The following is a 25572-nucleotide window of genomic DNA, read 5'->3' on the forward strand; positions in this document are numbered from 1 at the left end:
ACCCAGGCTCTCCTCTTGCTCCAGGGGCCTGGACTGGACACACAGCATCGTCAGATGTTTCCAGTGATTGTCTGAAAGGTTTTCATGGGAATGCAGGGACAGTGGACAGAGAGGAGACCATAACTTTAGAATTCAGGGAGCGTTGCAATGCCACTGTAGTGCCAATAGGCTCACCTTTTTCTGGAGACACAAAGGACCCATTTTTGGTTACCTTGCTAATATGTGTTTATACTCTTACATGCATGTCTTTCTCCTTGACTAGTGTACTCACATGTACTCATCCAGCGGTATCACGTGTAGCCACTACTCTGAGTGTGCATCAAGAGTGTGTACACTCAGTGCATACCAGGCTTATACTGTACTTGGCTGTGTTTACATACAAGGTTATGATACACCATAAAATACAGTTAAATTGGTATTATAATTATACCCTTTGTTAAAGAGCGCAGTAAATGAACATAACAATTGGCCGATTAAGACTGATCTGGAGGACTTTCCTTTACTTTTGACCTTGTAAAGGCTTATTAAAAAGCCTGGGTTTACAGTGGAAGACAGACATCAAAATGTGGAGTGCACCGTCATTTGTTAATTCACTGCTTCATAGCTCTTATCACCACTGTTGGCTGATTGGAGCAAAAGCTACCTATTTACAATTGTAGATAGTTATTCTCCAGCTATCAGTATGTGTTTGTGCTCAGACCAGTCAGGGGCAGCAAACTTGACCAGACCTCTGAGCACTTGGGCTTGACTAATTTCAGGCATTCTGGCTTCTACTACTAGTATAGACCCAGATGTGATGGAGAGATACCCTCACGGGAAGGTGCAATGGGCATCTGAATGTCACTAAGCTTAGACCAGGCTGCTAATTGTTGCCACCAAAGACATCAGCAGTGCCAGGACCTGACAGGGACCCGCTACCATGCCGTGAGCAGCAGTACTACAGATACTGATAGCTCGAAATTGCTTGTTAACAATCTGTAGTCTGGAAGATGTGTCACAATCTCACCGAGCATCTTAAAGGATCCTTGGAGCCGAGTAGTCTCTGTAATGTGTCTACAGAACAACTGGCGCCGTAACACCAAACTGAAGGTAATGTGGGCGGTACCCCAGGGTTCTGTCTTACGGGTTTAGGGTCAGTCACTGAGGCTCCACGAGGACCCATCCTTGGGGTAGCCTGGGTGGGTCAGGAGGACAAACAGCACCAACTTGCACCAAACACCAAGGGTCTGACCTTAGGCCCAGCACAAGAGGTGTCTTGGTTTGGTGAACATACCGTGGCATGCAGCATCCTGCCAGGAGAGGTGGCCTCAGCAGCTGGCGCAGGGGTTGTGCCAGGCTTCCTGCAAAACGGGGGTGAAAGGGCACCTATGCACAGGGGCTTTGTGTAAGTGACGCTTTACCAGTCACTGAGCATAGGGGGGTATGTAAAATAAACCTTCTCCATCCTGAACTATTACAGGTTCTTAACTATATGTCAGAGTAATGAAAGAAGCGGGGGCCGAAAGAGCTGCAGGGACAAGGTTGTGAATGAAATAGAGAGGAGAGGGAAGGCACTTGTGACAGGAAGGCTTAAGAGTGGGTGACACTCAAAAGGGACAGAGATTGGGACGTGTGGGGGGAGGAACAAATGACCGAGGGCGGGGATATCATGGAAATAATGAAAAGCACAGGCCAAAAGAAGAGAAATAAAAAAAAAACAATAAAAGCAAGTTAGCTGAAACTTACCACGCCTACAGGTATCCAACCTTGCATTGAAGCCATATAATTGGCCAGTGATGCTTTTCAATAGAAAAGTCCCTTCCGGCCAAGCAATAGACCTGAGCCATATGAGAGCAGTCATTTAAGGAAAAGACCAGAAAGCGAGAAAGGAATCCGAAGAAGGCAGATGGACTGAGAAGGAAGTGGGCAAGAGACCAGCGCCACCAAGGGCAGCCGGACCTTTCATTAAAATGCCAGCCTGAGGCTTCCCTGCGATGCGCGGGAAACCGGAGAAGGCAGCTGAGCGCCACATGCCTGCAGGGGAGCCGGCACTCCGCGAGCATTAACCGAGGCCTACAACTGGGATTAGCGCTGCGAATACACCGACGGTAGCGTGGCAACCGGGTCAGAGCAAAGGCCCCGGAATTAATCATGGCACCGGGGGACACGCAGGGATTTACTGTCAGGCGGATGTTCCGAAGTCCACTCCAGGAAAGGGCAGGGATCTTCAAAGCAGCTGGCAGATTTCACTGTTGGCCCTTGACCCTGAAGTCAGTGAGGGACACAACTGGTAAACAGCTCAGTGGGTTGGGCTTCTGCTGCCGAGGGATGCGTGTGCACTGTCGTCGACAGGTTTGAAACCTGTTAGAATCTACCTGAATGTACCAGTGAACTGGATGGTTACAACTCCTGTTACTTATAATACGGTGAATTGGCAAGATTGTGATTGGGAAAAAAATGTCTACCTTTCCAGTTATTGCTGGTGGTACACATCGTCCGCACCTACAAAGGTGTATGGCTACAGGAAAAGAGGTGGCGTTTTAGGGGCCTTCTAGCAAAAAATAAAACGATCTGTCTGAAATCGGGAAAAAAACTAATGCTCCAAAACCAGAGGAATGGATAAAAGAAAAGAAAAAAATATCTCATCATGAGAAAGTGATGATCGCCAACATCAATCATATGTCTGTAGGTGATGTGTTTAAAATTAATTATAATGATCATTTTTTCGGCAATACTTTGTTCTGCTATGTGATGCCCTTTCACTTCCCTAATCTGAATGTATGCTTGGATAGTAGCATATGTTTGATAAGAACACGTTGTGAAAATAAACAGTCCTATTAGACATGTTAAGACCAAGACATACAACAGTAATTGTAGTCGCAGACGTCACAGATACTATGGAGGATTATAATTTAATAAAACGTCATTTACTGCAAAAACCGCGATCAGAAACACTTTCTAAAAAAAAAAAAAGTTACTCTTGCTTCGTTAGTTCACGAGTAAACCTTGAAATATCAACTTTTTCTGAAGCTATGGGCAGAATTTGGAAACAACTGCCATATCACTTATTTCCCTTTGACCCCGTAAACTGTTCCCTTCCACCCTAAATCATTCTGCTTCCATCAGCATGACAAATGCAGAGAGATTTGCACACAGCTGGGTCACCACTTTAATTAGATTTCATCCGAGAGGCGCCGAAATATTAATACAGAGAGCTTTCTGGCGGCTCCGACTGTAACCCTGGTGGCTTCTGGATTTGTGATGGGCTGCAGCTTTCATGAATGAGGAGAGAGGCAACAGACCTGGGCTGAGCCCAGACTGGCAGGGATCCAGTGGGGGCACTATAGCCACTGAGGCCTGGTGAGTTAGGTAGCCTGGTGGCCCACTTGGAAGTCTGGAACACTGTAGACGGGCCTAAGCCTGTGAAACACTAACAGGGTGTCATTACAGAGGTAGAAATTGGGGTACAGAATTACCTGACATGGAACTGACTCTTTCCTTGCCACACTAGCTCTTCAGAGGCACGGGCTTATTGGCAGGGCCAATGGAATTACGAGATTTTGCAGCTGCAGCGTTTTCTGCATAAATATGGACTTGCCGCATTTGCCACATAGCCCATCATATGCTGCATAATCTGCAGATTTTAATTTAAAAACTGTTTCTAGCTCAAACGGATCAAAGGTTAGCAAAAGCGTGGGGACCCTTGTCGCCATGCATTGGAAAGCTCTCTGTAATGACTGACTGGTTCACTTTAAATTCCTTATTGATGTATTTGTGTTTTAAACGTACTCTAAGGTGAAATCATTGCTCAGGCAGTGCTACAATGTGCAAAAATGATAAAATAATGACGTAATACCATTAGAATATGTGCACATTATGCCGTAAAATGTGCCTTGCTTGCCACATAATTTAGTCAATGTAGCCACATAATTGAGTCTTCCCAGCACTGCTGCAAAACAAGCCACTACTGCTGCAAAACCGGCCCCCCCACTCTTCCAGCCTCCCGGGAAAACGCCCAATGCCTGCTACCGCCAGCCCGGCCCTGTTGGAAAGACTTTAAAACTGTTGATTTTTTCACAGAATAATGTGCTTTCCCTCACTTAGTACCTTACCAATCCGCATTCTTCTCATTTTTCGCTGCTCCTTAAACCTCTTTCATGCTCATTGATTGCCCTGTAACGTATTTTAACATTATGTGCCAGCCTGATTGTTAGGAAATCTAAAACTCACACCACCCCCAAATCTTACTGACAAGCTACGCCCCTGCCTGCTGCATAATTCCAGAGGTCCTGCCTATTGGCGTAGTTGTTTTGGGACTGACTCTGCCCCAGTCGTGATTGCCTTTTTTGAGGCAACATCTTGCCTTTGCATTGAAAATCTTGTAGCTGGGCCCTTTGCAATAAAACGCGAGTTATGCACAAACCAGAACACAAAGGGGAGAAAACCAACAGTGGGTGAAACACCATGTGACTTTGGACAGTTTCAAGTCTAGAGAACGGCCGTCTCACCCAAACCGTCTTACTTGATCAGGTCCCTGCTTTCTCTCATATGTTTCCCCGCAGTGCTCTGAAGCAGTGTAGGACTACACAAGCCGTCAGCATAGCATACGTTGCACAAATGTACAGCACAATTTAACTGAAGGCGGTGCTGCTTAGTAACCCCACAGTTGTATGTTGTGTTCAAATGTCTCCTTTGGTTTGCTCGCTTAACGGCCCTCAAAATAGCCGTGAGATGCCGAGTACATAGGTGAACACGACAGGAAAGACTGCAGCAGTGAAGTGTTGCAGTGTGTGCGTGGCAACATGTGCCATGACAGCAGGAAACCGGAACAGCAGACTCACGCTGGCAGTAGCACAAGGCCGGGGAGGTGGCGTGCCCCGCGGCGGGTCGCCGTGCACCTGACAGCTCAGTGTGCCTCACTCCCCCAGAAGCGCCGCTACAACCCGAGGCCGCGGCATCATTTTACCACCCCTCGGCGCCTGGCGCGGTGCCAGCCAGCAGCCGAAACTATCATTATCAATTAGAACAGGTGATGACAATGCAAAGTTTATTTCATTATGAACTTGCCTCACAACAGCCTTTTCACTAAGGTTCTCCGCAGAATCGGAAAAATAAGGCATAGATACAAACAGCGTCAGCAAGCGATGAATAAAAACAGGGACAGATTACACGTCAAGCCCCCGCGTTATCTCTTGAAAGTGCACTGTTCAAGATGTCCTTCCGGTCAGTCTCAAGGCTCCTTGTGCACGTGGCGTCCCACCTTTACGCAACGTAAGGGCACGGACACGTCCAGGCGCGCAATGTACGTGAACTATGCACAAATGACCATAGCCGACTGAGCCTCCGGTTTTCTTATTTCATATGGAATTTACTGGACTCAGTTGCCAGATAAGTCTTCTCTGTCCCTTGACTATAAATCCACAGATGAAAAAAGGTAATGTTTCGCCCAATATTGATCAACTGGAGTTTTTCCATAACAGTCCAAAGATCTAGTCTAGGGATCCTTTCTCAACTGACTTTTGTTTTTTGTCAACTTCCTTTCACACCCTGTGCTCTACTGAAGCCTAGGCATTCACAAGCATTCAAATAAATAACAATTACACATTGATTAATGTTTGCGCAGCACACCAGCTATGCCAAAAGCAAAAACATTTAATACGTGTTATTATGATATTTTTTTCTAAAAGGTGCTGCCCTGATAAATAAGGCCTTACTAAATCTGACACTAAGCAGGGTTTCTGGTCCTTGAATTTTCCCTTCTAGGAAGGAGTGCGTAATGTTCACAGACACATTCATATTTACAACTGGGCGCCCAGAGCACAAGCAGCAGAGGGTGCTTGCAGTGAGTGTTAGTAGCAGAAATACAGACCTTGACATTCCATGGTGGTGCGGCCTCACAGTACTGCATCTATTCTCACAGCCGCTCCCTAACTCTCACTTAAAATAATATAAGGTAAAAGGCCACCATTTCATTAAACAGCACATGAAACGTTCAAAGACTTTGGGGTGCTTTGAAGCCATCTCAGCCATGGTAGCCTCTGGGCCACGATTGCCTGTCTAAGGCCCAGCCAGCTGCTCCAGTCTCTGGCCCTGTTTAGTGTATGCTCACTGCTGTGCAATGAGTTCACACCCGGTCACCATCTTGTGCATTCAGGGAGAAACAGGGAAAGTGAGAGAGAAGGTGTGTGAGCACATGTGCATGCACATGTCTATCTATGTGTTGCTTAGGAATCAACATATAAGCCTACCACATAATGCCACCTCCGGTAAAGCTTTGAGGCACTCCCAATTTCCAGTTAGGAAACAGAGGCTCTTTCAGATACCGCAGTGCAGGGGGGTCCGAGCTCCAGGGGGCCCGAAGCACAGTAACCTAGCCTGAGAGCTCCTGCGTGAGTCCGGAGGAGGGGCCCTCCAGGAACTGTGGAGGGGGCCCCCCTCAAGGTTCCTTCCGCCACTGTAGTATAATGCACAAATACCTGCAATCCGTTGCCTGCCTCCAGTCCTGCTGCCTCCACTTCAATGGTTTTAGGGTTGAATTGAGAAAGAATTGTTTAAATTATAAACTATTACTTTGTATGGAGATTTGCATATAATACTTCATCTATGTATTCCTTTAAGGCACTAGCTGATGTGTAAATTGAGTGAAGTATAGAAATAATTTTTTCCCTGGCATGAGTTTTCACAAAAAAATAGAAACAATTAATGTATTATTATTATTATTACTCTGCTCCAACTATTTGATAGAATAGATGTAACAATTCCAACTGGTTTCAAAGGCAGTAGTTCCTGCCCGTATTTGCAGCATAGGTCAAGCACTGCACCATCAGTGCCACATTAATGGTTCGCCGTGTGTCCGGGAGCACTCGGAAGCCAAGACTACTTAAGTGTATGGTATTGATCAGGCTCTCCTCGCGTCTGCAGTACACAATGACGCAGACGTGAAGGCGATAACAAGCTCCTTCATCATGCTTTCCTGTCGCGTCAACCCAATTTGCTCTGAAACTGTAGTTATACATGAAAATGAAGCTCATGGCGTGGTCATTGTCTAGAAATGTCTGTTGTAAAAACATATTTGTTATGAAGTTTTTGTCAATTGAGTCATTTTCATTGTCAGCACAACTTCATACTGACTGGAGAATTCCCATACAATATCCTTTATAATTAGGCCAATCAAACGTGAACAGCACTTGTACATTTCAGCTCCTGGTATACGAATTACGAATATGCTCTCAGCATGGGCACACGTGAGCTCATTCCGCTTTCCATGCAACCCATGGTGGTGACTGTGCCCATTGTGGATACTGACCGGTGTGGTATTTACTATGCATGCAGTTACTGCTCCTCAGATGGGGGAATAAGGCAGTAATTGCACGTGCTTTCCCACTTTCAAAGTCTGCAAACTTGGAATGTATAGTGTGTGACTGGTCAATCTGGGCCAGGTTTTACCTGGCATAGATTGTGCAAAAAACTCCATTTTGGTGGACAATTACTGCCCAAGTTATCATCTTGATTGAGGCACAAACCAGAGTTTGCCCCAGAATCAGGATTTGTACAGGGAGGAGAAAGATCCCCCTGTTTGATCCCATATTCGAAGAATCCAAGTGCAAATCTCAGACTGTGTAGATCACCCTGGTATTCATTCCACGATGGAGTGAGATGCTCCCTGCTTTGGGTCCCTTTAATCCAACTTGTCAAACCAATTGGATATGTTCATAGGGTTTGTTATTGAACGCGAGCTCCTGCTGCAGTCTACAACACTGTGAATCATCTGCACAGGGAGATCCGGGTGTAAGGAAGGCCAAGCACCAAAACATTTGTATTATCCAGGCATCGTGCATATACCACATTTATCTTGCCCAGACAGTTAAGCTGAGACAAAGTATAACACATCAAGTGCAACTAACAACCGAGCTGAGAAAAAATCATCTCAAAGAAATCGTGAATAACTGTGGTTTAGCAAAGACCCGAACATTTGGAATCTAACCAGCTTGACTGTCAATGTAGCCAACCATTTGCAATCTAAAATAATAGCACCCCATATTCAATTTTCAAAACAGTAATTGAATACTGGATGTGAAAGCTATAAAGTTTAAACGTCACAAGGCAATATGACCACAGATGTAGGCAGGTAGTGATAGAAATATAAACCATGCCACATATAGGGTTTGTAAGCGGCTCAGATAACTCTGACCACTCACTGGTGACAAATCCATATGTGACAACAGTTTCAAAGGATGTTCTGGATCACTAGCAAAATTCAAAAGGAGCATGTGTGTGCATTCATGATTGTGTACATGCTAGCATAATGCTTTACCTCTAGCCCACATAGTCAATCTAGCCAAGTGTAGCTCTGACCAAACGCCTTGTTGTCCTGGAGTAGAATGTCCAAGGACTCCTACCTAATGCCTCAACTTTGAGTGCTAGGATGAGGATCTCGGGTAAGGCAGAGTTGAAATGCCGGTCTCTGCCACAGCATGCACTGTATAAAACCACATTATCCTTACAAACAAGTTGCTTCTTGCAGAATGCACTTAGTACCATTCATGGGGTCCTGTGTTCCTACGGAAGAAAAGCTGGGTGAATAAGATCTCTTACTGCAACCCTTCTCTGACCACCCAGAGTGCAGTAACTAAATAGGAATAATGGCATTGAAGAAGAATAAAAAAAAACTTGGGGTTTGGGGGATTATTTCCCAGTTGCCCCTGCTACAGCAGAGGTTGCATGGCCGCTAAGGAAATCAAGGCATCCCCAAAGGATGCAGGGCATTGAATGGCTAGTAGAACTGGAGAAACATCAGTCGAACCAAGATGTGGCTGAACCTACTGCAACCATAGTGTGTCATTTCAGAAGCACATGGTTATCAGAAATGCTCCCGATTTTCCTTCAGGGTCAGCAGGACTATCACTAGGAGACCCAGCCACCATGATACCCCCCGAGTGAGCCATCTTGCGATGATTAAACCACATCTGGATGAGCACAGTCCTGAATACTGGATGCAGAAGAGCTGTGGTAAGATCTTAATTAAAGGGTGAGGTGAGGTTAGGTCCTCCTAAAGCAATCAGTCCTGAAGTTTCTCCTCACAGAAAAAGATTAAATTACAAGAGAATTAATTAAATCATCGCACTCATACCATCCCCCGCCAGAAGGGTCAGGCGGCAATGGACCTCATTCGCGACGACAGTCACAAGAAGCACTTAGAGAGCTCCTGGAAGAGGCATTAATCTAGCACGTGCTCTGGGCCTCTGCCGGCCGTCCGTCTGGCCATTAGACCCAGCCTTTGACAGTTAAATCGCTTCTCTTTTTCATCATCGGCAATAAGGAGTGGCAGAATGAGGCCTGAGCTGACGACGCAACATGACGCTAATTCCTCGAAGGATAGTAATGGGAAGTAGAGAGTCCGCCTATAAGAGACCTGGCGAGAACTGCGGGGAGGCCATTACTGCTGTATGGGTGGACCCACTTTTCCAGGCCGGAAGTGTCCCGCTGCTCCGGTTACAGACGTTCCCGCCATCACTGACTGTTCTGAGGCACGCTTTGGAGCAGCACCATTGAAAACCGTGCATAATTATAATGCTGCTTACGGGAGACATTTACAAAGGATTATCATGCACAATAGTCCTATTTTTACATAGGGCTGGAAAGCTCAATCTGCAGGCACTTGAACGAATGTTACTGTTACCAAAGCTAATGCTGTTTACTGCCGCTAGCTCTCAAGCATGAAAGGCAGATACGGACCTGAATCTCACAGGCTACATATAGGTCTCAGCAGCAGGAGCATCAGCCCACCAAGCTATCTTACCTACTAAGGGTTGTAGTTAACCAATTAGAAACCGATTTTACTAGATACAGTTGTGCTATATAGGCCTTTGGCCTCAATCTATGTGTGGCCAGTGGAACAAAAACAAGAGAAGATCTGCTGCTTAAATGAGCATGCCAATTAGCACTTAAGACAAATAAGGGCCGACTTTCTAGACATACTGACTTAGGAAAACCCAATGTACTCATGTCTAGAATGCATACCACATTGGAGACTGTGGAGCCATTAATGGGGAAAAAAAACATACCAGGTATAGCCAGTGCACAAAGACAGCACGAACGTGTTACAAGAGGCAACTGGAATTGTAATCACATCAGATCTGGACTTGTCCAAATGCTTCTTTGCATGAACTAGATGAAGTAAATAACATGCTTTACTCCACCGCTTGAACTTCCACCAGGGTATCAGCTTTTTGATGTAAAATGCCTACACCCAGCGTAGTAGGGTTGGTGACAGTTGTGGTGCACGGGCAGCAGAGACAAATTATCTGCTTATTCAATCATGGCGCCTCCATTAAGACGCAGGACAGATGGTCCCCCTGAATCAATTCCAGCCCTGGGATCTAAGTGCATGCTGCCCTTAATGCAGGATTTGTGTTGTACTGTAAGTGATATGTTTATACTGAGTGCGACACTGCAGCGTCCGTATCGCTGTCCTCTGAGGTGTTCATTGTCGCCCAGTGTGCAGAGCTTGTCTATTGGCTGGACACCGCTTACAAGTAAAACACAAGAAAATGCATCACTCATCTATTGTATTGAACAATTAATTGATTCACACCCAAGTAATTTCTTTTGCTTGAATTAACTTTGAAGATTAGCAATTCAAGTACTAAATAATATCACAGTCAATACTAATTGAATATTTTTTAAAAAAAGCACAAAATTGGTAGGCCGGTACCTTTCACCTCCACCTCCTAACCTCTGGAACTCCCTCCCAGTGAACCTCAAGGAGAAGAAAATAAAATCTCTCCTCTTCCAAAGTGTTTTCTTCTAGACACCACATTTGCAATTCAGTCTAATCGAGTAAACTTGCACCTCTGTTGAGTCACTCTTGTTTCACATTTACAACCGCGGCTTGCACTATGGAGGTGCAGTGGTGGCAGTAGTGCACTGTAGTGCTGACAATACACTACAGCATTTGCTATGATCAGATTGCAAACTATCAACTGGGACAAATTTGTAAACTCGGGATAGCCCCTCTTTCAAAAATAAAAGTGCACCTTCTTCATTTACATACAGTAAAGATAGAGGGAAGCAGTTAATTTGCAACATTGTTCATGTAAAACGTGTCTCAGTGGGCTGTGTATTTGCTGCAGATGTTTGTGTGTGACTTCCAGCTAGTAGGTTACTAGTCCAGTATGGCTGAGTTAGACACTTATCCTTCAAAGGTCCACCCAATTGGCTCCAAACCGTTGAATGCAAAGATGCATGTATGCTCATGATGTAAACTACATAATTATTATTAGTAATAGCCGTAAGGACAAATGTGACACGGCTAACACAACATACAACTTATGACATACAATTTAGAACATACCAGTTGACCAACTGGTCATGTATGTAAGAGTGTAAAGTGTGAGCACGTTTGTGGCCAGTTCCTGAGTCAGTCCCTAACAAGCATTCATCATGCATCCTTACACATGACAATGTGCCACAGACACTTTCAATTAAGCTCATGAACTAGGGTCAGGTTGGGGCTGGATGATAAGGACCAGAATGTGGGAAGGGTTGGGGTCATGTGACGGGCACCGATCACAAATCTTGCAATTGGTGCCCAGACCTTAAATTGTTACCGTCCATACAAAATGCAACTTTGTTGCAGTGACTGGGCCGACCAGGTGCGCCTTGTTTTCGCTTCATGACACAGCAGATGTTGTTGGGCTTTCAGAAATCATTTTGAATATTCGTTCTCGTGCTCCTTTCTTCCACAGAGCTGCAGATTAAGAGCATGATTTAGAGTTTGCCTGATGGGTTTCTCCATCACAGCTATCCCTTCCTCCTTAATACAGGTGCCGTGGAGCACAATGCACTTGGAATAAAGTGGACAGAATATAGATCACACTTTGAAAGTGAAAATAGTTCCATCAAAGGAACTACAGGAGGCCCAACAATATTCATCTTCAGGTCCTCAACAAGAAGCAAGAATTGCAATGAATTTCCATTACTGAAAGTAACCAACGTACAGGACTCTCCATCATTTTCATTAGCACAACACAATGTAAAATGGTGTGACAGAAGCAGAACAACTGCACAGCACTATACATTGATGTGAAAAGCCAAAAAGATATAATATAAAAGAAAATTATATTATGTGTGTAGATAAACCAATGACCTCAAACCTAGTATTACAAAAACAACACATCACTAATTTGGTTTCAAGAAAATGAAAAAACGCCTCTCTCGATCCAGGGCAGTTATGGGAGACGTCTATTCGGATTCAGTAAGCTCATTTGAGTTTCCCGATCTGGTGGCTGCATAGATATGGGTGATGCCAATTTGGTTTAAGAAAATAAATGAAAGGTCTGTAGTCTAGAGTAAGAAGGCAAATTAAAAACCTTCAATCTGGGTTAGACAAAGTATAGAGGCTTCTAACCTGGTTGAAGAAGAGAAATGAAGGGATTCTGATCTGTTTTAGAAAAATAAATGGATTACCAATCTGGTTTTGAAAAAAAAAAAAAAAACACCAATTTGATTTCAAAGTGAAAAGGCGTAAAAAGAGGACGAAAGACCCCTAAAATGGTGAAACAACTGTACTGTATTACCAGAAAATTGGTGGAAGAAAAGAATGAAATGTCTCCAGTCTGGCTGCAGAAGTGAAAAGGAGAATGTCTGGCCAGAAGAAATAGCAGAACAGATGACCTGGTTTGAGATCAAATTCAGAGGACCTCAAATGCGCTATTAGACCAAAAATACACAATTACGGGCTGGGTGTTAGAACAGATGACTTTGAACACTTCCAATTGAGAGTTATAACTGAAATGGAGGACCCACTCACTGGGCCAAGAACAGAAATAGTGGAAAACACTTCTGATGTTAAAAGAAACGTGAAAGACTTTCCATTGGGTGTTGAAGCTCAAAAGGACAACTGCCATTTTGATAATAAAGCATACTTTGTGGTCCTCCATTCTGAATTAGGATAGGAATTTAATATTTCCAATCTAACTTGAGACCAGAAATGAAGGACCTCTAATGTGGCATATTAACAGATATGGAGAGCTTGTAATTGTGTAATTGGATAATAGAAGCATAAGCGGTTGGTTGCAGCTTTGATGGTAGAAAAGAAACAGACAACCTCCAACATGTTCATAAAACTAAAATTGAGATCCTTCACTCAGGCTTAAGAACAGAAATAATGTACGTGCATCCTCTGCATTAAGAGGAATTGGGGAACGAAAAATCTGATTTAAGAAGAGAAATGGAAGGGCAGACTGGTGTTTAACAGAGAAGCACAGAGACCATTGAACAAGGCATTAGAAAAGAAATAAAGGATGGATCTGATATCTACACTTGTAAACAGGGAGGAGAACCTCTGAAGGAAGAAAGATTTCAATAGTCAATAATAATTGTCAACAGTATGTTGGTCAATACCCAGAGCAACTTCAACAAAATGTTGGAATACAAACAGGGCATCCCATTTGATGCTTAAAGACCAACTATCCCATGTTGGTTCGATGTAAACGATAAGCATTCCTCCCTTAGCCTGTCTTTCCTTGTGAGATTCATGACAGACACTGATATAAAGACGATTTTAACTCAACAAAGTTCAAAGAATGCAAGCTGGAATAAAAATGGACTTCGCACATCTGAGGCAGACCCTGAACCTAGAGATTCAACTTTGCTGTAAAGTTATAGAAGATCCCTGGATAGGTGTGCCTCATCTGACGTAGCAGAAGTGTCCAGAAACATCCTAGTTAATGCCTTTTCTTAAAGCAGAGTCAGGGACTTGTCACTTGACAGGAATAAATAAAAAAAACAATCCTCATCATACTTGACATACACAAAACTGTCAGGTACTTAGATGTCTTTCGGGAACATCAAACCTCTACAAAATGTCTAATTTCTCCTAGATTCTCAAACCAAACCATGCATATAGAGTAAATACCAAGGGATCACTGCATTTTTCTGCAATTAACAAGAACCCGCCAGGATGTTAAGGCAAAAAAAATGAGGCTCCTTCATTAGCGCTCTGCTACAGACTGTCACGTTCATCAAACGAAAGGAGGGGAGGGTTGTACTGGATGAAGCATTATTATTTCCTTCACCCTCTCTCGGGTTCATCCAATTATACATAAAAATAATGTCTTATGTGTGTGATCTCAGGCAGGGTTCCTCAAGTTAAACTTTTAACGTAAGAAGGCAGGCAGCCGTAAACACACGTACTGCATGGAAACAAGATGCAGTGTTATGTAAAGAGGAGTGCGTGTCCAGACCGCCAGAGAACAAAAGGTTTGTATTGATTATAAGGATTCATGGAATATATATAGGTACCTGTGAATGTACACTGTTTTACTTACAGCAGGTAGGCTGTTTCAGGGGGTTCTAAGGCTAGTCTAATCAGTGTCACCAATCAGGAAATTGATCCTACAGGAAGAGATGTTTCCTACATCTCCAAAGGATGGAGATAGAAAATGTAACGGCACCTATGTCAGTACAATCATTGCACCATATTTGCCATCTTTGAAATATTGCAGTTTTTCATGTTCCAAGTACCTGAGACACAGAAAGATGAGGTGATTTGCAAAAAATAAAATGTTACAGTTTTGATCAAGTTAGGAACTTGTGTCGCTTGCTTCTGCAGACAAATTCTTGGCTCCATAACACTGGCACAAATAGCGTGTGCAACCAATACACATCAAGTTCTTCTATGTACTGTATTACCAGAAAATTGGAGGAAGAAAAGAATTAAATGTCTCCTGTCTGGCTGCAGAAGTGAAAAGGAGAATGTCTGGCCAGAAGAAAGGCACAGCAACTTTAATATGCTTAGTACTCAGTGCTTAATTTGTTTAAAAATGGTGCCAGGGCCCTCATCAGGAGGAACTGCAGCTTGCTCCACCCATTACTGCTGCCAATGGCAGTGCCAACACAACTACTAACCATCACACTCTTAAAAACATGATAATTCATTCTATTCCAGGCCCCCAAAGATACAGGAATTGCTGGGGTGGCATGCATTAGTCACTGTTAATGTATATTGTTATAAACAGCTGTTGTTGTGCTCATACCTAAATCAGACAGACAGCTCCACCATGTGGCAAACTGCCATAAGTGCTGGTACTGACAATAGAGTGCTGGTGCCGAGCAGTGGAAACCACCGGCTCAAATTAAGCACTAAGACATTTATTTAAGTGCAAAAATCTTGATTTCACATTTGTGTAGAACGTAGTATACTCACGCCACCTAGATATTGGTAAGGTTAATATCACACACCCTCAAGAGTTACTCATCACATGAACACTGAGATAGGGGAAGAATCCCCATAGCTTTCATGCCGAAGAGAGATCCAGGCGTGAACTTTCTGCAGTCAGTTTCCCCTCCTGGAGGCTCACGTAAGCTTGGCCATATTTTAAGCTGGGTGTATACCACACTTACTACCTATTTATTATTTCATCATTTGGCTTCTTTATTCCCAAACATCTTACAAGCATACATACTGGGCAACTGAGATTAAAACTGACAGATGTGTTATTTCGCCATGTAAGGTTACAGCACATTTAGAGAACTCTGTATGTCATGAACTTTTCTGAGGGGCAGAGACATTGGTGCTGCTCAGATTACATGTCCATATTCTCACTCCTTAAGGTTAACCCAGATTTGTTGTGTAAAATTTGTGGAAAAGGTTAACCGTGGCATTGCTCGTGTGACCAGTTTTCTCATGTGTTCTGCTATACAGTTGGCATTTGCTTTCATTTTGTTTTACCCATCCAAAACATTGAAATGTCTTCTCTGTCAAACCTGCAATCTGAAACTCATTATTCTCAAGGCCAGGTAACTACAGAATTGCCCTATTACTCGATGGCATCTTCCCTACTCCAAGCCTAAGTCTTCATAATTAGACTTTGGCTTCTCTGTCTAAAGGTATGGTAAGGAAAACAGATGCAGATGTAAATGTCATTTATCTGCAAAGAAGTTCTGCTTAAATAATTTCACATGACAGCCGTGAGTACTCAGTCACTCTGCTAAATTGAATAAATCCAACCTCTTCTTTTTGATCTTGGACATTAAAAAGAGAAGGAAAATCTACTGTGATCCACACACCCACACACACATATTTGATAGATTTACGCTTTAGTTATTGTTACATATCAATTTCAAACATTTAACAATGACATTTCGTTACCTCATACCTCAAACGTTATGCTAACTCTCAAGTCATGTATCATGTTCATTAACAAATCGAGAACCACTAATAATTACCTCCAATGCTACTTGTATTCACTCTCTAGTCCCAAAAAACACAAAATAAAACAATTAGAGAAGAATAATCTAAAAAAAAAAAAAATGCATAAAACCTCCAAAAAGAAAATATGACAAATGCAGCCGTAAGAATATTTATTGACTCAAAGATTCATAAAATGAATTGGTTAAATTAAGCACAGGCATGCTTTGTTACTCAAATGTGTATATTTCAAGCATTTAAAACAAGTTACTTCTGCATTCAAAGCAGGAAAAGAGAAAACATACACTAACATTTGTAGCTCCCTGAGCATACTGTTCATGCTGAATATTAATAGAAAGCTATTGTTACTAGGTAACTCTCTGCATCCGATAAATTGTTTGTATGAAACAGTGAAAGTGAGGTTACCCGCCTTGCTTGGCAACAAAGATTTCCAAGTCAAGTTGTCAAACTGCATAGCACAACAGAAATCACCACCGGGAACACTTGCAGCAAAACGCCAGGATTCTGTTTTGTTCAACATGTCAACATTCTATAACTTTTCAAATTCATCAAACCTTTAAGGATGTGCTAAACACACAGCACTATTTTTCTAATGCACTGAAAGTCTACCAGGAAACCATAGGCGCAGGTCAGATTTATTGGGTTAACTGTGCAAACATTTTCTCTGGAACAAATTGAAATGGTCCTCACATAAGTGCCATTATCAAGTACTAGCAGTGTTAAGTACAAGATCTACTGGCTTACAATGCTTCAGTGTCATTTCCGACCCACAGCATGTTTGTAACCACGTAATCCACTCAATAATACCCTAATGACCTTCATAAACTATTAATCAAGGTTAATTTGAGAGCACAGAGAAGTTTGACTTATTCACACACCAAGAAGTAGCCACCTGGATGGAAGGTTCTTGAAAATGTACTTCAACACATTTACAATGGTTTGCATCTGGTGACATTCAGGCAGGACAGACAAACTATGCTCTGTAAGCAGTTAAACATCATGTAGGCATCACACTTTCTGAAGCCGCTGCCATGTGCCAAGCAGTACTGGGTGCATAGTATAACACAGTCTCCTACCTTCTTCAGCTTGCCGCTCTTGGTCCCCACAAATGCCAGCGAATGATCCTTGTAGACATAGGCAATCACTGACGTCATCCTGTCACGGTCTTCCGTAAAGACAGGAAAGCCCCGTACCATCTTAGAGACTCCCAGAGGAGCGTTCATGTCCAGGCCGCAGAAATTGTCATCAATAGTGAGAAGCTGTAGAGAAAAAGAACACAGGCTAAGTGAGAGGAGGAAACATGCCCATGCAGAAAGCATGAACTGCACACGCATCTTTCGGTCACGCAAAAAGATAACATGGGAACGGAGAACTGTCTCTGGATTCAAATTAAGACAAAGAGTGATTTAAAGACTGAGACTACAATAAAATCATTAATAGGAGCAGGGGCTGGGTCTAAACAGTGCATTTATAGAACTTGTCTACAACTTTGAAGGCATGTGCTTCAAACCATCATTTGTTTTCATTTTCTTACATGACGCCCTTTCTCAATTGTTGACAACTTGTTAAATGTATGTGTCCAGGTCGTTGATGTCTTCTCGCTTTTGATTTACATCTAAACGGCTTTGTGATTTTGGAAGCTCTGCATTTAATTCCTCTTCTTTCTATCTTGGAATGCTTGATTACTTTCTGTAACACTTTATGAACTACATGAGTTCCTCTACAAGAAGTAGCTGATATCAGATTCTACAATCTGGTGCAATTGCAATTACTTCAAAAAATTTATTTGGAAGTTAAAGCCTCAAGACAGAGGGACAGTGGTTATCACAATAGGTTTTGTGCTCTTGGAACTTCATAGCCAGGTCAACGTGACAACTGTCCTCTGTTGCTCTTGGTTTTATACAGACATGCATAGGCATATATTCAGTGTAGGCTGCATAATGGATAGAAGCAAACATGTCTTCGGTGTTTTCTGTTCTCCATGAAAGGGCAGAATGATTTTTCAAAGGACAGGCAGGAAACTGTTTCTGGTAACTACTCATAGTTTCTCATCATTGAAAACTAAAACACAGTGAACACAAATGTGAGGTACAATTCAAACATGGACATCCTCGGTACTGCAAGACCAGTGGTTGCCTCCTAAATCCATGAAGGACCTGTCCTACAATGAAGGGCTTTGTTTGGGTAAGGAATTCTTACCAGTTGGTTTTGCAATGTGTTGAGTTTAATTAATTTTCCTCAAAAAAGATTGTATGTTGCTTTTGTGGAGCTTCACTCAGGTTAACAACTAGGACCACTCAAAATTGGTCCAGGATGGTGAAAGATTAATAAAGTTATAGTGGATTGTGCTAGACAGGTTTTCACAGTACACATATGTGCATCGTGAGGGGGCATATGCACACCACAACAGGCAGTCCTCCGAAGCAGGCAAAAGTGTTAGACTGCTGCACACCACATGGTACAGCAATGAAGAGAAAGTGGAGCATGACTCGTTGTCCATCAAAATTTACATTTTAAACCAAGACCCTCAAATGCTTTAACTGGAGAAGGTAAAATTAAGATCGTCTTCTGAAAAGCTAAATATGTAAACTACAAGCATTCACAATGAACAAAACCACACATATCATTGAGACCACTCATTTCTGATACGTGGTGACCTTCACTTTATTGCACCAAGTTTGGTGTAGGACGGCATCAGCGGGCCTTATCTTAGAGTATCTGGCACTTCTGATCAAGTACATGTGTATGGCTGCATACTACACACTAGAGACGACAATCAAAAAGTTCTTCTTTAAGTGAACACCCTTTCCGAAAAGTCATTTCAACTGGCAGATCCAGTTGGTGATATAGTTAGTATCCCAGGACCCACAACACATTAAAAGATCAAATTAATGTTCACTGACTCCTGCATCACCTAGAGTGAGAGACGTGTGGCTGGATAAGACGTTGGAGCAGCCATACTCACCTTAGTTGTCTGTGATAGGATGCTACAAGTCACCACTCTGGTGGTATGGAAATGGGCACACATTTTGAAAAAAATCTATAAGCGGTTTGTTTGGTCCCAAATATTCACAAATTTATTACTGTACTACCAGTAAAACAGATTTCAACTCTATCTGAACTCTATGAATTTAGGCAAGAGCCAAAAGCTGATGGCATGGTTGTAACTACATGATCTGTCCGCACATGACCATCATTTCTTGTGTAAGGGTAAACACAAAGCCTGCTGTCCCGACAAAACTTAAAAAGTGTAGGTTGGTCACAGTACTCAGTGATTTCTAAATGAAACATTTCAAATGTGCTGTACCTTGATCTCCTGAAAACATCTATGCAGCACACACATTGCTGTAGGCCGTGTTAAACAGCAAGAAAGGACAGACTTATGCGCAAGTCGTCATCTTTCTACCAATACAGGAGCGCAATAGACCCTGTGGTACCTTTACTTAAAGATGGGCTTCCAAACCTGCCTTGCCCAATGCTACCACAAGGATGCTGTGAAAAGAGGAGTCCTGCTAAAAGTCACCAAAGGAAGCATAAATCTTTGTGAGGGCTTCCCCACCATGGACAGCCTTTACGTATGTTACTGGAAGTATGGTTTGTAAAGATTTCTTGTCTACCTGGAAAGGATAAAACTGGTCTAACAGGAAGTTTGAAAACCCTATTTTTTCCTGCAAGAGATGCAAAAAGTTCATGTTACTGAATGACTTTCAAATATTTTTTTAAAAATAACTAACAGATTTACACATTGCTGAATTGTGTGCTGCCTACCAGCTACTCAGCAGGGCATCTCATTAAGAGATGGTGATGTTTTCCAGTTCAACCACATGCAACAGCAGCATGAAAGGAAGAGGAGATCTGGCCCCAGGATTCACCTACGCCTAACTTGAAAGACAGCCGATAAGTATCTTGCGCAATAGCCATCACTTTCAGGCATCGCTGGGAGGAGATAAGCAAAGGTACATTTCAAAGGACGCCGCTTCCAGTTTGCCTCACCGAGAGGAGTCTCGCGCTGCATGTTCCTACCTTCTAGAAGAGGATCTTCTCAATAATAAATCAATTTCCCCAATAAATGTGTAAGGAGAAAATGAGGATAAAATACAATCTGAACATCATCATTAGATTTCAGGCGTAATACACTACTAACTACCCCTCTGCACCTAACTTTATTTTTGCCAATAGCTGAGAGGAAGCTCAATTCAAGCAATAAGGAATGGATCTTAAGGTGTCAGAGCAGTTGTTTGTGAGGTTGGAGAATGGCTCTTAATCCTAGTAGAAATGGTCCTTATGACCTAAATGGAATGTCTGATAGGCCATATGGGTGAAAAGAGGCACAGTGGAAAGGCGCGAAAACTTTGCTGAATGTTCGTTTAGCTTGGGACATAAATGAGATGGGAAGGCTACAAGTGATGATGCAGTGACAAAAAAGGCAATGGAGAGTATTTGTGAACCAGAGTGTGCTTGTAGACATGACTTAAGTGAACAGAGAGCTAATTGGGAACTGATGCTAAATGAGGCATAAAGGGGGCAAATTATGGCCATGATTTAATGATAGAAAAGGCTTGGGAAAACTAACTATAAGTCATGGTGTAATGGCGCAAAGCACACAGAATGAAGGGATCTGATTGTAACTCAGAGTTTATGAAACATCAGAAGAACAGACTGGCATGTGTGGTCTGAGGATTCCTGAGGCACATGCGGTACTGACAGCAAGCCATGGTGTAATGGGTTATAAACCTTGGTGTACTTGCACATGCACCGTAGTGCACTGGTTCCCAACCTTTTGACTTCTGTGGAACCCCACTTTACCATTCCTGCACCCAGGGGCCCCGTCTGAATCATTACTCAAATCCTGAGACCCCCCGCTAAGTCATTACTGAAAGCTGGGGACCTAATCTGTTAATATTATTTAATTCTCTAAGCAGTCGCGGACCGCCAGGGCTCCCCGAACCATAGGTCAGGGACCACTGCCATAGTGTATCTGCACATGCAAATTTTAAATAGACATGCTTCCACTGAGAACAGAAAAGTATGGATTGCACACAATGTGGTAAAACTTGTGAAAGGTATTTTGTTCTGCATATTACCGCCTGTCTTTTAGAGACATAGTCCAAGCGTTTTTAACTGTGGGCCAACTGTACTGTGTGTGATCCATGAGCTGGCCTATCTCGGTGTAAATTGTGCACCAGGTTCTGCCAATCATGGCCATAAAACATGTTGTAGACAGCGTACTGTGGTTTCGCATAGGAGAATAGCCTACAGCCTCATCTTGCGTGTGATCTGACTCTGGCCTCTGTGCCGGACATACAGTATGGTACAACTGGTGCAGCCGGAACTGCCGCTGACTTTGGTGGGGGGCACTTATTTAAAAAATATCTTTTGGTTTAAAAGCAGTGAACTTCCTTGTGCATCCAGCAGTTTTCATCCAACTATAACGTCAAGATAACTCTGGTGATTAACGTTCCCGTTGGTGAGGGATCGGAATTTTATCTAGTGGCAGTTTTGGCTCATCATAAAGTATCCCTGTGGGTTAATGTGCCTGCTGCAAAAACCCCATACCATGCAGATCATAGAACTATGAATTAAGTATGAGTGGCACTATAACAAATGAAATGTGTGTCAAAAAGAGGCTATGGAGATTTGAAGTGCACTGTTTCAGGGTGATACTGAGGGAATTCATGGAGAAGGAGGTCATATGGGAGAGCGTCAAAAAACACTTTTCGGACCAGCACAACCAAAGCTAAAGCCAGCCCGAGTATTATACTACATTATGGTTCAGCGCTGATGCTATTTTGATGGACACAGCCCTCCTGGAATTTGGCCCATACGTGATGGTAGCTTATCTGCTGTACACTGGTGCAAAGGTCCAGGCCAATACTCGAGAGTTCTAAGACTAAATCAATAGAAAGTGGCATAGCCTTAAATCCAGTTCTGGTAAATGTTGGGTTCATGTGCCCCTCCTGGCTCTGATGTCACTGTACTTTAGATATCCTTGAATATCTGGGTGGGCAACAGCACTATTTAGAATGAAGTCACGTATGGTGCTGGCAGAAAAAAGGTGACACATGGAGTGCCACATCCTAATAGGTGGAAATGGGATGGTCCATTGAAGAAAACATACTAGTCCATGCCTTGCTTTTTGTGGAAGGTTTTCCCACTGTAACCCCTCTGCAGGGGATTAGCTCACGATTTCTGAACAAAGATAGTATGTTGTTCCTGCAGATGAGATGCATATAGTGAAACCCTTAGTAAAAGTGTAAGGAACCCAGAGTGAACTTAGCAGGGCGTGGCTGGATAGGTGTGCTGCTGGTGGTGTGGATGAAGAGACCAATAAGGTGTGATGAGTAACTTACATCAAATCCTTTCAGTAAAATAAAACTGTTAATTCTATAATATTTCCTGTAGCAAACGATCGATTCATGCATGACTTGTGCAACACGCCTTATGTAAATTGCCACAGGAGCGGTTTGTGATTCATAAAAAAGCTGCAAATGCCTATTAGTAGCCTTACTTTTACCATACATATTTTGCTCATGCTATGGTATACAATTTTATTTTTATAGCTTTCGTTTTTCACCAATAAGATACAATTATCACATGAATGTTATGCCTTCATAAACACACTTTGTGAACTTCGAACCGCCCAGTGCACCTGACCCTCTTATCACCCCAATTATGGTAGGTGTTTTTAAGGTTTTACTTGAGCAATCCAAAAACTGTCACCTGGGGATTTCAAAATGTTTGAAATTGTCCTTTAAATTCACTACTTTGTGGGTATTCACAAATGCTAACAAGCCCTTGTGTCTTGGCTGCACCCCTAGAATTCCAGTTCCTTGATTATTAAATTAATTATTTATCGAGTTTTATAACGTACTACACCACCTTGCAGCCAGGTGCTGAGCACTACAACTTTAAATTTACATTGTGCAGTTTTTCTGCAAATTACTTGCAAACCAATTCATTTTATATTTTTAGGTGGTTTTCTTTTTTCTGAAACACTGTGTATATTTATATATATATACACACACACATACATGTTATATACTTATATACATGCTTATTTGTTTAGGCAAGAAACATTTTGAAAAGAAATATGTATGTGCCAATAAAATCTACACAGTAAATAATGTTAATCTAAACAAAGTCCTCAAGGAAATGCTCACTTGGGGGCCAGGCATATGCGAAAAGGTTGTTGGCAAAAAGGTGCATGTTTCAGCCGCACATAATGTTAGCAGTAAGTTTTAGGTACCATCAGTCCAAAACGTATGAAATGTAGGCGTATACACATGCTATAGAATGTCAGCATGTCAAACACCAATGCTGCGTAGTCCGGAGTCCACCTTATGCCTCTTTGATCTACCCCCATACACTTGCTGCATCTTTATCCCACTGTTGGAGGGATCTGCTTTCTCCCTTTGTCCTGATTTTTCTGCCTATCTCTTACTCCTTTTTTCCTCCTTGTGTATTTTTCCATTGCTTGCTCTGAGTCAATGTTTGATGAGGAAAAATAAGTCCCAGTCCCCAGAAATGAGTGCCGGTAGGCGCTACTTGCAACCACCAGCTCAAATTAAGAATCGTTGCTTCCTCAATGATTTAATTATGTGAAGACAGCAGCTCACTGTGGCTTTATAGTGTGTTGCAAGGATGCACCCATATTTATCAAATGACATATCTGATATCCAGAGACATTGAGTATGGCTGTCCAGCTGTCCTACATCATGACACACAGAAAGTATGCATTTTATTTGCATAACATTGCAACTCCAAAGTTCTAATTTTGTAATTTTTGTTTATCTTCCTTCACTTGAACGTCACCGAAATAGTTGATGGACCTATGACTGTGTAAGTGATCAAGGCTCCAATCGAGCCCAAAGGGATATTCCTTAGCACCAGTCTCTCCAATGAATCACTGTGTCACAGGAGTGCAGGCCGAATTGTGTTTTTTTTGGAGTAGAGATATCTATCTATCTATATATATATATATATACATATATGTATATATATATATATATACACATATACATACACACACACCTTAGTTATCTATGCATAGCATAACATAACATACAGCTTTACCACCCAAGGTAGGTATCCTTATGTCACTAAACTCAGCAGTATGTGTGGCTGGGCTTTTAGGCCTGATCTGGCGAGACGGACGTCAAGGACAAACCGGCAGCATGCACTCATCCTGGGGATCTACCCTACTGGGTGATGTAGGGCAAGTCTTCAGATAGGTCAGTCTGGGAAAAAAGGTTAAAGTCTGGGAGGGACGAGGAAGAAGAAGCTGTAAATCAGAGTTTGTGTAAAAAGATGCATACAGTCTATAGAAGAATATGCATTTAAATAATATTTAGAGAAGGAACGCATGGACAAATGTATGGAGTGCCCACTTACACCCTACATCAGCCTCAAAGTATACAAGGAAGGCAAACAAAAAAAGGAGAGCGAGATTAACTGGTGGCACTGGTCAGATGACACTGATGCCCAGATGTGTGTTTTAGATTTAGACATAACGCAACGTAACGTAAGATGCATGATATGCATGGGATGGCTTCAGAGTGATGTTTAGAGGATCAGGATCCTTTATGTTCAAGGCACAGGACAGACACAGGAAGAAGAATAGAAGGTCATGCTGACATGAAAGTATGCTGTGGGTGTTCAAAGGGAAAGCAAAGATGTTCAAAGCCATGGTATACATGTATGTAAATAGTCTATAGGATGCTGGTCTAAACAACAGGGCACCTTTGGATGCACAAGTCGTTGCTGTTATGCACTGTACTGTGCAAAATGTTATTTACGCTGCAAAAATTTGCATAATATGCAAATGTGGCTTTAAACAAAATGTGCACATTTTCTCCACATTTTTAATTACACAGTTTTGCATAATACTCTGTACACATGAGGTTCCTGGGTGCAGAGAGACGTTTTCTGCTTGAACCAGTCTCCTGGTGGTATGTCATGAATTTTTTATGCGGGTGAGAAAAAGTCACACGAGATACCAGCACACCAAATGTCATCAAGTTGCACAGAAAAAAAGACACGATTTTTCACATTCCGACATGATATAGTCTTGTTACTATTCTAAACATCGACACCACATTTCTAGAAGTTTCTTATGAGAATTCGCTATGCCTGTCCTATAAGAATCTGAGAACAGAACTTTTACACTTGTCACTTGTGACTTCCGAACCTTCCTTTCAGAACCTCAGAAGAGTCCACTGGGACTCACATGTACACGGCCTGGTCCAAGAGCCGTCACTATGCCTAGTGGTTCCCAATCCAGGCAATCTTCAAGACTGTTGTAGTGGAGACAAAAAACAGTGCCAACAACTTGTGCCAGTGGTGGCCCCAGCAAGGGCTCTGCCCTAGGGAACGTGCCAGCC

General features: G+C 42.6%; 1 protein-coding gene across 2 annotated transcripts in view; it reads right to left on the reverse strand.

Annotated features, from left to right (window-relative positions):
* Nucleotides 1-25572, reverse strand: part of PLXNA4 (plexin A4) — an 845630-nt gene that overhangs the window by 705743 nt on the left and 114315 nt on the right. For both annotated transcript variants that reach the window (XM_069229312.1, XM_069229313.1), the window contains exon 3: nt 17269-17451. In XM_069229312.1, the coding sequence (XP_069085413.1) occupies nt 17269-17451 (183 nt within the window). The remainder of the gene's footprint in view (nt 1-17268; nt 17452-25572) is intronic.

This window comes from Pleurodeles waltl, chromosome 4_1, assembly GCF_031143425.1.
Source record: "Pleurodeles waltl isolate 20211129_DDA chromosome 4_1, aPleWal1.hap1.20221129, whole genome shotgun sequence".
In the NCBI taxonomy this organism is placed as follows: domain Eukaryota; kingdom Metazoa; phylum Chordata; class Amphibia; order Caudata; family Salamandridae; genus Pleurodeles; species Pleurodeles waltl.